The sequence below is a fragment of the Vanessa atalanta genome, chromosome 29, assembly GCF_905147765.1.
Source record: "Vanessa atalanta chromosome 29, ilVanAtal1.2, whole genome shotgun sequence".
Classification (NCBI taxonomy): domain Eukaryota; kingdom Metazoa; phylum Arthropoda; class Insecta; order Lepidoptera; family Nymphalidae; genus Vanessa; species Vanessa atalanta.
Genome location: NC_061899.1, coordinates 3,207,529 through 3,220,414, shown reverse-complemented (window position 1 = coordinate 3,220,414; position 12,886 = coordinate 3,207,529). Strand labels below are relative to the sequence as shown.

The following is a 12,886-nucleotide window of genomic DNA, read 5'->3' as shown; positions in this document are numbered from 1 at the left end:
TGATAATTATACAGTCTCAAGACGCGCCGCCGTTCGTATTTTCGATACACCTAATGCAACAAATCAGATTGACTTTGATGTTTTAGAATGTAATCTGCAGTCTCCGGCGCCAATACGTCTGAAATAACATATGACTTTCATCATCTTCCAGAATTTAAAACAGATTAGAGTGTAGATTTATTGAGCGAAATAATATATCCTAGGAGATACAGAATTAATTTTCTTAAAGTTAGTTTAAATGTTAAAACGAGCACTCAACGGAAAGGGCTGGCAACTCTGCTATGACGTTGACAGAAAAATGACAATTGACAAATTATTGAAGTATTATACTTGAAGCTGATTTTGAACTCGAGTATTTCATTATTGATTTAGGCTGTTTGGAATTTTATATCTTTTAAAATACATTTAAATTGAACTGAAGTTTCTTAAACTTTCAATAGGTGTCGTTTGTATAAAATGTCATTGTAATATTCATCAATTTGATACATAATTCGTGATTATGGAATAACTATGCAAACCTATTGAAGCGAAACAAAAAAATAAAAGTTATAATTGACTATAAGACAATTTAATCAGATACAATTATATTTAAGTAATTTAATATGTTACCACGAACATATTTAACTGAGCAAGATATAAGGAAAAGACAAATTGACACGTTAAAAATTTTCAACGATAATGTAACCGAAATAAACGAAAACTCCGAGTATAAAGTGGAATTCGAAGCTAGCGGACGCAGTTTTAGTCTGAATGTAGTTCTAAACCCTGAATTTCCTAATGAAAGACCAAATATATTTATAAATCCTGTGATACCACATCCGTGGCTACTGGAAAACTCAAACCAAGTAGTGGGCGCTCCAGGCTTGATGAACTACACCCCACATTCAGACTTAGGTCGTGTAGTTCAAGCTATTATCCGTGAATTCCAAAGATCAGTACCAATTATAAGCCATGAAGATAAATCAACGGACACAAGTCCCCAATCAAGTTACAGCTCACAATCGTTGATGTTTCCGGAATTAAGTGAATTGACAGTTGAGGAATTGCAAGAGATTATGGAGAATCCAGATTTACAGGTAAATAAAAGTAACTATTGGTTTTGTATCTACATTGAAAAAAAAAAATCAATAAGTTCTTAAACATACCAAATAGAGAACTAATCTGCAGCTAATGAAGTAATCTGTGTTGAAACTATATCATATCCTAGTCACGAGTACAGTAAACCCACCTGATTGTTCAATAAATAACTATGTCCTATTTGTAATTTTGAATGAATTTTATTATTATTATAATTTAAAAAAATAAATAATTTGGTTGTGTACTTTTTTGGTAAAAACCAAATACGTAAATAATTTTTGCCCCTACCCACCTGATCCGAGCATAATTGTAAACTATCTCCATCATGTGAATACAAGCACTCAATATACAACCACTAATTGATGCAATAATGATTATTTATATACAATATATAAATAAAGTTACAACCTAAAAACCTAAAATTCATAACAAATATTTTGCATATTTTTATCTCCATATTTAAATATATTTTATGTACTAATAAGTATGCCCAAAGATTGTCTGGAAGTGATTGCTTTTTACAAAAATACTGTCTTTGTACATCATCTCTAGCTTCAGTTGGCATAACTGTTATTTTATAATGTAGTGTACAGTAAAGAGTATTTATATTGTATTTTAATATTAATAAACATTAAAATTGAAGAAGTTTTGACCTGCAGTGGATATTTATTGTTATAAAAGAAACCTTTTTGCTGCTTGGTCATCTCTATGTAAACATGTCTTGGTAGGTACCACATACTTGCCACATTTTTTACTATCAAGCAACAATACTTAGAAATATTGTGTTCCCGGATGAAGGATGAGTAAGGTGGAGTAACTACAGGAACAAGGAATATAGCATCTTTGTTTCCGAGGTTGGAAAAAGGTGATGATGTATATGTCATCATAAAATTGTAAATACCATTCGTATTTACAATTCTACGGTGTTATATATAAGTGGTGTTGACTACATACCATTAGGTAGCCCACTTGCCAGTCTGCCTACCTATAGAAAAGGAAAACTATACAAATTGAACTACACTTCTTATCCTGTTATTTAATTTCAGGATAAATTACTAGAAACAAATCCACAATTATTGGAACTCGATTTGGAAACGGAGGAGCTTATGACAAGCATTGAACTCATAGCACAAGAGAATATAATGAAGCAACAAGTCTTAGATGATCTTAAAACAGACGTCCTCGACCGTATATCGACCATTGTGCAAATGAAAATGAGTTTTGAGGAACTGAATCGGAAACATCAAAAGTTATCTGAAATGTACGATCCGCACAGGATCAGAGACTGCTTAAAGGATGGAGCCTGTAAAGCAGACGAAGATGCCGAAGTGATTGCTGAACAGTTTTTACTAGGTATTTATAATTTAAATTTACTGCTCCCCTCTGGCATAGTATGTATTTTAGGGCAAAATACATGCTATGCTTTAATTAAAATTCAAACTAAAAAATATATTCAGGCCACTTGATTGTTAACGAGTATGATAATAAGTTTTTAATATCATACTGGTAAGTGTCTATCTTAAAGAACAACTTTAACTACTACTGGATTTTGGTGCATATATTATACATATATAAAAAATTACTAACTTTTTTATATAAAATTTTTTGCATCTCGTTGACATTCATAGAGAAAAAAAGCATTTTAAATGTAGGCGAAGTATTTATCAGAACTTTGGATTAAAAATTAAAATGGATATAATAGGCTATTTGACAATGCGAAAAATAAAATTATTTAATTATTGTAATCACTATATATCAACATAGCTAAGTTATTAGAAAGTCGCACGAAATACCTATATCTAAGGTTTGTTTTTCTTTTTTCCTACTTCCATCGGAATATGCTATAACTACTAATATCCACTTCAATTTTACTTTCAAACTTTCGATAGAAGCTCCGTCGACGTTTACAACGCCATTTTTTCTAAAATCCATAGATATTTATTAGCTCTCGACCAATGGTATCTCATCAATTCGATGTCAAATGTTGTTTATTTGGCTTCCATCCTCTTGTGGTTGGAATAGTTAATAGACGTAACCCTTGATTAATGTGAGTTATGAATACAAATACATTACAAAATTACGAATTACGTCGCGTAGTGGAATACCGAGCATTGCTCTTTCCAAAGCACGTGACCTTGAGCTTGGTAAAGAGGTCGGCGGCGAAGGCCCACGTCTCGGATTCTGTCGTCACAAAACGTATCGCTCGATTAAATAAGGTTAATATTATTAACACATAAAAGATTTTATTCGTGTCGAGATCCGTTTTGAATTCTAATTATTTAAAGGTACTAGTGTTTGCCCGTTGATCGTAATTCGACCATAATATTTATTGGAAATTTGGTTACTCATTACCAATTTTTTTTTTAATTGACAACACTAAGCTCTGTAATTGGTATAAAACAAAAAAATGACAAGAAACTTTGATGAAAGACTGAGAAAGAAAACGCTACTGAACCTTTTTGTTTTTGTCTATTTGATGAAGATGTTGACATTTTTTCTTTTACAGGTAACATTCCAGTCGAGACATTCATAGCTAAATTTGCTGAAAAAAGAGCACTGGGACAAGCAAGGCGAGCGAGAGAGGAGAGGCTGGCTCATCAGCTAGCTCAATTGGACAAAGCTACGACGTAAAACTATTTCTAAAATAATCATACACTTACATTGATATATACCATTTATTTATAGTCGGTGTGTTAGCTGCATGGAATGGAACGAAAGGGAAATATTTTGTTGGTAGGAAGTTCCCGTTCACTATTCGAGTGGTGAATGATACAAACAATCGGTCTTTATTGTGTGCAATATCAAATAAAATTAGTTTGTAATTAATATTTATGACTTATCATTGATTAACCTTCAATGGTAAACAAACTTAGTAATTATACGATTAAATTTTTTTATTGATTTAATACAAAGGTTGAATAAGCAAGACTATGAATAATTACAAACACAAGCGCCCGTTGATGATGTATAGAATAACTAATACTTATTACAATGAGCGACAATGGCTACGGTACACAGACTAGTAATGCGGTAAGTTTGATTTATACAAATTGGATTATTAGCGTTGGATACATTTTTATTACACTTATTGTTAGAGAATTATATTAGAATTGTATTGGAAACAGGAATAGCCAGTATTATCAATAAAAAAATATTATAACCTTAGTACAATTATTTCGCCCTTTGTTTTATTATTTAAAATAAAAAAAAAAAAACGTGAAAAATCCTCTGTGTGTATAATATTAATGTTGTTGTATAACGTATCTGAGAATTAGTATATTCACAGCACGTAGGGTATCTATAGGCTGTTGTAAAGGCAGAAGATTTAAAGATAGATAAATAACTTAGACTGAATTGTCGTGACGCTATTTGTTGAGATCTGAAATAATCTGTGGTTTTCGGCTTTCGCTATTGATTTGAAAAAAAGTCGTTTTGAACTTCGGCGATGTTGTCATCTAAAATATTAGAAGTAAAATTAAAGTGGATATAAGTAAATATGATATAATCAAGAACTATTTGGTGTGCAAATCGCATGGACAATGTAAAATAAAGTAAAGTTTGTTTATTTTATTCCTTCTTCGATCGAACTACGCTAAAAATAACATGATATTATGATATATTTATAAGAGTAAAAATTAGCAATAAAAATAGTCGTGATTATTAAATACGTGAATATAAATTTAGTTAAATTTTAAAATATATATTTATCTAAATTTTTTATTAAATTTCTATACGCTTATTTCATTGTCGAGACTCGGTACTGTTAACGAATGATAATCTACCAAATTTTATTTTTTGAATAATTATGTTTCATAGTGCTCATCAATACCCGCGTATTTACGAAGTTAAAAGTGTAACTATTTCGGATGAAATTTTATTAAATTCTTGTATATAACATATATTTGTTTTAATTTAAAAAACGATTGCCTAGTAATATTAAAGAGTTTTATCTTCTACATTATAAATCAATCGTTTATCATGCAATTTTATTATAAAATGGTAACGCCTTGTTTATTTTATCTGTATGCTTCAAGAATTTAAATTATAGTAATCAGTATAATGGTAAATTTAAAAAAAATGGAGGTTTATAGCTGTTTTCAGTTATCTTGTCAACTTTTAATAGGTAATTTATAATCTATCATCATAATACGACTCAAAGCCAGAAATAAAACAAGGGCTTCTGATAACATGAATTTATATTTACTAAGTATATCTTAAAATGGTTGTCATTTTTTTACATAAACATAGCTTAAATACTATCGTAATATTGATCATTTTTAAAATACATATTATGTAATATATTTACAATCCTCTCAATAATTATTTTTAATATAAAAACAAATCTATACTTAAATTACAAAATATATTCCTTATTATTTAAAAATAAACATATACCTATATATTTTAATTTTCTTATAATTTAAATACAGATTTTACGCAATATTCTTAATAACTACGGGAACTACTTCCTGGAACAGCCCAGTGATAAAGGTTTTTTAAGATTGAAGAGTTTATCGAACTATCGTAAGTACAGATAACATTATCTGTGCTTACTATTGTATTATAATAAAACTATATAACATCCATATTATACATATAAATTTTCCTTTATTCTCTTTTTATTGGAAAAATCGCATTAAAATCCGTTGTGTAGTTTAAAAAAAATCTAAGTGTACAGACGGCGGGAAAAGTCTGTTTTATATTATATAGAAATTATCTTATCTGTATGTCTACTGTTGACCTTTATTGACTAGAAGACATGGCAATTGATATCTTATCAAAACATTAATGTATACATTAAAAAAACAAAGAAGTTATTGAACTCTATACATGTAGCCCAGTTGTCATTTTATATAAATAAAGTATTATTATTATATGTAATTTTATATATATAAAGATAGACTTAATAAACACCTCAAAACATCATGACGACGACGACTGATACGTTAAATAAAATTGCAGCAGATTCTGTATAAAAAATTACGTAGACTTTTAATTATATTTTGCTTATAGTACCGCATCTTGTAAAAAATTGCCACTGATTACATAGGAGATAAAATTTCATAGAAAACGTCATATTATTTTGTTTTAAGGTTTCGTGATTTGTATGTCCCTTTAGAAATCTCCTTTGCCAACTGAGCCGTCTTTTGTGGGTACACTCTTAGTTTAATTAAAATTAATTTAACTTCTTCAATCACAAATATCTAGACGAATCATGGTAGCTATCTGACCATTATTACACTTTCCAGTTTACAATTTAAACACGTTCCTCTAACGCAAATAGCACACTAACTTTTTTTTAACTTCATATTTTTTTATGATATAGTTACTTATATTAACACATTTAATCTATTCGAGTAAACTGTAGTATTTGCAGTCATATGAATAAGATTTTATGATCGTTTTTTTATATCTAAGACAAGGCTTCATAATTATCGTCATAAATTTTATTTAAAAATCGAATAAAATCATCCCAAAGACAAAAACCGTTGTTATCTGTTTTGCAATATTTTAATTCTAACAAAGCAAAGTTTGGCGGGCTTTTTAGTGATAATACATGACCATGTCTCAGCTGTTTATTTGTTTGATAAATATAATTAATTTTTAGCAAATATTTATTTAATGTCATGTCAAACCACTTCTGGAAAACAATCTTCCCGCCAATTGGTGTTGAAACAAAACTATCCGATAAATTATATGGTTTAAAAGACATTGCGTTTAACATTACATTAATATTTGCATCATGCCCCATTAATAAAACAACATTAGAGATTTTATCATTGAATATGTCAGTCATATATTTTAAAAGTGGTTTTGCTATATCTTTTGAGACATGGGTTGTGTTAAAAGTAACATTATGATAACCAGCGGTAAGGTCCAAAACTGAATGCCATTTATTTTTTCCATTTAATTTGCCCCAAGCAACATCTTCCATGGGAAATCCATTATAATATGACATCAAAAAGTCATCAATAGCTTCATTACACAATTTTAAAGGTCCCGAGAGTTTAGGCTTTTTGCCTACCAATATTTCTAATTGATTTTTATCCTTACTCATGTCACATTCATTATCTAGTTTACAAAGATCTGAGTATTTGTAATTGAGAATATTTTCCATGGATTTATAGGATTGCTCTAAATTTAAATTGTCTAAAACATATTTCATTTCTTTAAGAGCAATATCTTTAAAAATTGCTGAAGAATTATGTATTACTGGATTGAAAATGAGATCTGTTTTATTTAGATCAGTATGGTGCACTGTAATGTTACAATCTGGGAAAGCTTTATTAACAAATGCTTGTGCAGAGAACAGTGTTCTCTGCATTGAATTTGCATATACATAGAATTCTTCATCTGTTGGACAATTTTTAGATAGTAAACCTTCATTATGTAACCAACTGAAAAAAAAAGTACCCATATAGCCTTCTAAAACAAAACCTTTTTCAGTAAGATATCCAGGTTTTTCCTTAAAGTGTGGCCATGGCTGTGGGGTCATTCTGCCAAGGTTTTTAGACAAAGGAGTTCTCACATTATGCCTGCTTAATATAACTACTTGCTCTAATCTCATTGATGGCACATTTGAAAAAAATATAAACACGAAAACAATCACTTGTATTATGACACATATTAATATAAAAAATAGTGTATTAATAGTTTCGCGTTTGTCACGCATGATGGTTGAATACTTAACAAAGAAAGATGCATACTACCTACGTATAAAATTGTGTAAGATAAATGTGTAAATACGATGATGAAAAGGTCATATAATTGTAACCTAAAAATACAATGTTTTACATGGTAATATTTAATCTTATTTGCACCTTATCATATACATTTACTTTGAATTTAATAACCCTTATAAATGAATATAACATTAAATATATTTAAAAAAATAGTAATTTGCAATAACATTGTGTTTTCCGAATTTACACTTGTGATTTGACAGAACAGAATACAGATTAAATATCATAACACAATACACATTATAAAGTCACTACAAAACATAAACTAGTTAGTGCTGCCAGCTCTGAAAAATCACTTGACGTTTAAAACTAATCCAATCGAAGAAATGTCTATTGTATCGTCGTATTCTAATCGTCGCTATTTTCTAAGCTCTGTTATATTCTTATTATAACAGTTCAAAATTAATAAATATTTACAATACAACACTATTCCACTTAACTAGTTGAACCCACTTTAAATCTAAGTTCCAATAACTGTTTCGTCGATGTTCAAATCGTAATGAATACCATAGATTATTCAAGCTCTTGACCAATGACATCGTATCAGTTCGATCTCAAATATTGTTTATTTGGATTTCGTGCTCTCATGGTTGGAATAGACTATAGATCTATTCACTCACACAAATATAACTTCTTTTGCTATTGCTTTTCATTGTGAATATATGTAAATAATAAATTTATCAAAAAAATACCGCTGAGTTTCTTTTGCCAGTTCTTCTCAGATCAGGGTATTTTCATTTCTGAACAGGTGGTAGTGTACAATTTATCTATATGACGACCTCCGTGGTCGAGTAGTGTGTACACCGGTTTTCATGGTGGGGTACCCATGAAAACCGGTCTCGATGAACTTCGAGGTCTCGGGTTCGATTCCCGGCCAGGTCGATGTAGAAAAAGTTCATTAGTTTTCTATGTTGTCTTGGGTCTGGGTGTTGGTGGTACCGTCGTTATTTCTGATTTTCGATAATATAAGTGCTTTAGCTCCTTACTTTGGGATCAGAGTAATGTACATATTTGATGTTGTCCAATATTTATATTTATTTATTTATTTATGACAGTCAAAAAGTAAGTGTAATGCTTCTATATTGAATAAAGGTATTTGAGTTTACAAGATGTCTTAGTATCTATGATGATATATATATAATGACTAAAATAATAGTAAAAAGATATAATTATAAGATTATTTATTAAGGTTAATTTTATTAAAAAATATTAATTAAACTTGGAGAGGCGAGTGAATCAATACATGGAAATGCTTAATAAGATTTGACAAATTAATAAATATTCTAAATATAACTTTTAGCTCCGTTTTTTTTGTATACATAAATTGTTGTCATCTATGTTAATACTCCTTACATCGCCTATAACGCAACCATTGCAAACAAAAGTATTCAACAAATGCGCCTTACCTTCCAAACGTGGACACTAGCTGCGGGAATCTAGTCCACAAATTAAATATCGCTCAGATTGCAATTGAGGGAGCTGTGCCCGAAGTATCTTTTAAGTGTATTATCAGAAATGTAATTATCCGGAGAAGAACTGGAGTTACAACATAGCTTGCATGATTAGCAAACTAGTACTCGTGAGCTGGTCACGTTTGTCGAGAAACCGATGGCCGTTGGAGCAGACGAGTCCTAGAGTGGAGACCAGAGATCGGCTAACGCAGCGTAGAATGTCCAGCCAGATGTTCTGATGACGTAAAGCAGGTGGCGGAAACCCGACTGGCTGTGTAAAGCAGAAAACCGTGACCTTTGGCGCATTTTGAGAGATGTCTATGTCTAGCAGTGGAATGTAATTATTTTATTATTATTATATAGATCATGTTTATAGTATTTATGGTGCTTTTTTTGCTAATACAAACTAATTAAAATCACTACTTTTTAAAATCGTTAGAAAGAAAAACTAATAAAACTACAAATTATATTTTCTGCTAATTTAAGACGATCTCATAAAAAAATTGATCTAATATTTTTATAAGATTGATCCTACTATTAAACTAAGAATAGAAAATGATACTTTTCGATACTTATGTTTTGATTATTTTTAAAGACGATTTTGTATGACGAATTCTACTTTAGTATACCAAACACCAAAGTTATATCTATTCTTTAAAACCAAACTTTTTGCTATCGCGAGGCAAGAGACACAATACGGATTTATATATAGAAAATAAGTAGTTTATTATAGCGTCATAATATACTTACAATATGATGTAAAACCACAATAATATCGATGGAAACAGTGACAATTGAATTTGTAACAAAATTAAAGATACGTATATAAAGGTACATACATATCATAGGATTGATAACCATTTAAAAATACATTGAGGCTGTGAAGAGATTTAAAACAATTTGGTAAATTTTTAAACCAGAACAAGAGATATGTTATTATTTATATACACTCTCTTATATATTACATTATACATATAGCTTAACTAACTTATATTATATATTTTTCTTTTCAAGCCTCCTTCGCTCGCAACATGCTAGCGAAATTCGCCATTGACGGACACGTCAAGATGGATATCTTTATTATTATTTAAATTAAATAGTAAAATAATGAGCAGGCACCTTAAATCGTTTGTTTTTTGTTATCATTATTATTTCTCAGTAGCTATGTAAAGTATGTGTAATATTATAACATACTACTATTACATTAAATATCTTTTAATATTTTCATAAAATCGTCCCAGAGACAATATCCTTGTTGGTCTTTTGGACATCCTGCAATTTCCATTTCTACCCAACGAGGCGGGTTTTCATTCGATAGTTTTGTACCTTTTCGCAATTGTTCAACAGTTTGATAAACATAATTTACTTTCAACAAATCTAAATTAAATTCTTTGTTGTGCCATTTTTGAAACACCAATTTTCCGCCTAATGGGGTAGTTTCATATTGTTCTGGCAACACATAATGCTTAAAACCAATGGCCGCCATTACTGAATTCAAATTCGAATCATGTCCGTGTAATAGAGTGAATTTTGGCGCGTTTCTATTTTCAAATAAAGCTTTCATGTAATCTGTTAAAGGTTTTGCTAGTTCTTTGGCTAAAATCGTACTATTGAAGCGAACGTTTTGGTTCGCTTTTGTTATTTCTGCGAGAGATTTCCATTTGTCAGAGCTGTCGATTTTGCCCCAAGCTACTTTTTCTAACGGCATTCCTTCATAATAGCTCATTAAAAATGAATCTAAAATCGAATTTCCATAGGCCAATGGACCTATGATGTTAGGCTCATGTCCAATTTCATAATAAATAACATCTTTAGTGTCAACAAAGCTACAAACATTATTAATTTTACAAGCTTGTGAATTTTTTAAATCAATAATTCCTTCTAAGTCTTCGTATGATCCTTTAAGTTGAAGTTCGTTTAATTTTTGCTGCATTTCCGCAATTATAACGTTCTTTAAAACATCTGAAGTATTTCTTAAGATTGGGTTAAATAATGGATCCATTTCTTCAGAGTTAATGCTGTGAACATTAACATTGCAAGAACTAAACGCACCTCGTACAAATGCCTTTGCAGATTGACGTGTCCTTTGTCTCGTATTTGCATAAATGAGAATGGACTCCTTATCCGGACAACTTTCACTAAACAACTTTTCCTTTTGAAGCCACTTCACGATATAAACACCCATGTATTCTTCTAATCTTGCCCCTTTCGCTGTCAACATACCCGGCTCTTGACTCCAAGTTGGCCAAACATTCGGCGATAAATGTTCCAAGTTATCTGTCAACGGTGTACGAATATTATGCCTACTTAATATGCAAACTTGTTTAAGTTCATGTCCAGTAACTATTAAAAATAAATTTAAAAAAATATAAACGTCAAACTTTCCCGCCATTTTCACTTATAACCGAACGCAATTAAAAATATTTGCACAATTATTTATAACTGTTTCGGTCGATCGAATCGACAACACTGATTACATTTCACTTGAGTTTATTTCATCACGCTCTCGTGATAATGTAGTAGCTATCACAAATGAACAATTATTTAACGATTGCTTATAAGTCAAGGACTCTCAACGCATCAATGTAGTCATATCGTATTTAATTAAAAAACAACAATAATTTCCTGTTTTGCAAAATTAGTCATTATTTTAACTAAGCAACTTTTACACTTTTTTATATTAACGTCGTCATGATATTCTTATTATTCTGATGTCATATAGGTAGAGTTTTTTATGCCGTATCTATCGCCACCTTCGGGTTGGATGTTAACTTTTTTTTGCATTTCATTATCTAATTATTACAGAAATTTATTGTCTGTTAAATATCACGCTGCGGCCCACGGGGCGGAACATGAACGCTGTTGATACCGCGCGGAGTATTAATATATATTAATTGTCTATTAATTACTAATTAATGCTAAGTTTTAATTTATTGCGAGTTACGATACTGATATATTATTAGAATATTAATATTATATAATAAGATTATCATATTGAGTATTCTGAGTGACATATATATGTACGTAGTTCTCAGGCACGATTTAATAAATATATAATGATGATATTTTCTTTATTAGCCTAATGAACTAGTAACGTATATTTACGTCATTGGCCGCTAAGAGCCCTATGCTTAAAATAAATCATTACGAAAATTGAAACAAGCAATTGCATGTAATTATTGTCTGGTAGAATTTTTAGGTTATAATAGTATAAACCCTGTTCCCATTGCAAAATAGATTGTTCCTACACAGGACGTATAACTCCTGTATTCTCTTTGTTGATAATCAAATGTCCGGAACTTTCTTCTCTTTGTAAAGGTGTTTTGTTGTACGAAGTGCGTTGTTTCACGTGCGTTTCAATAATATAGGGTAACCGTCGCAATTATGACCGTTCTCCTGTAAGAACTCAGTTTGTATCTCACTCGTGAAATATTTTATATTTTTTAAATAGTTTTTTTGTTTTTACAGAAATGTTCAGTAAAACTACTACAGTGTAAGGAATTATCAAATAAGTAGCTGGTAATACTGTAAAGGTACCTAGTGTTTAAACGAAATAAACTAAATTGTTGTTATTCATCAAAACATATTTCAATGAAAAACTGCAGTTTAGACTAT

General features: G+C 30.2%; 3 protein-coding genes across 3 annotated transcripts; 1 reads left to right on the top strand and 2 right to left on the bottom strand.

The window, feature by feature from the left end:
- The first annotated feature begins 340 nt into the window (after window positions 1-340).
- Window positions 341-4,917, top strand: LOC125075069 (vacuolar protein sorting-associated protein 37A-like). Its single transcript, XM_047686646.1, has 3 exons — window positions 341-1,076; window positions 2,124-2,430; window positions 3,584-4,917. Exons 1-3 carry the CDS (start codon window positions 603-605, stop codon window positions 3,706-3,708), a joined length of 906 nt encoding a protein of 301 aa, XP_047542602.1. The 5' UTR covers window positions 341-602; the 3' UTR covers window positions 3,709-4,917.
- A 388-nt stretch (window positions 4,918-5,305) lies between these two features.
- On the bottom strand, window positions 5,306-8,011 carry LOC125075065 (glucose-1-phosphatase-like). Its single transcript, XM_047686641.1, has one exon. The coding sequence runs from the start codon at window positions 7,748-7,750 to the stop codon at window positions 6,491-6,493; it is 1,260 nt and encodes a 419-aa protein (XP_047542597.1). The 5' UTR covers window positions 7,751-8,011; the 3' UTR covers window positions 5,306-6,490.
- A 1,807-nt stretch (window positions 8,012-9,818) lies between these two features.
- Window positions 9,819-11,823, bottom strand: LOC125075066 (glucose-1-phosphatase-like). The gene has a single exon (XM_047686642.1). The coding sequence runs from the start codon at window positions 11,661-11,663 to the stop codon at window positions 10,476-10,478; it is 1,188 nt and encodes a 395-aa protein (XP_047542598.1). The 5' UTR covers window positions 11,664-11,823; the 3' UTR covers window positions 9,819-10,475.
- Window positions 11,824-12,886: the final 1,063 nt, after the last annotated feature.

What these genes read in the sequence shown, in the direction of transcription:
- LOC125075069 (XM_047686646.1), top strand. Translation starts at nt 603, where the DNA reads ATGTTACCACGAACATATTTAACTGAGCAAGATATAAGGAAAAGACAA. An exon ending in TGGAGAATCCAGATTTACAG is followed by an intron (nt 1,077 to 2,123) that starts GTAAATAAAAGT and finishes ATTTAATTTCAG; the next exon opens with GATAAATTACTAGAAACAAA. An exon ending in TGCTGAACAGTTTTTACTAG is followed by an intron (nt 2,431 to 3,583) that starts GTATTTATAATT and finishes TTTCTTTTACAG; the next exon opens with GTAACATTCCAGTCGAGACA.
- LOC125075065 (XM_047686641.1), bottom strand. Translation starts at nt 7,750, where the DNA reads ATGCGTGACAAACGCGAAACTATTAATACACTATTTTTTATATTAATA.
- LOC125075066 (XM_047686642.1), bottom strand. Translation starts at nt 11,663, where the DNA reads ATGGCGGGAAAGTTTGACGTTTATATTTTTTTAAATTTATTTTTAATA.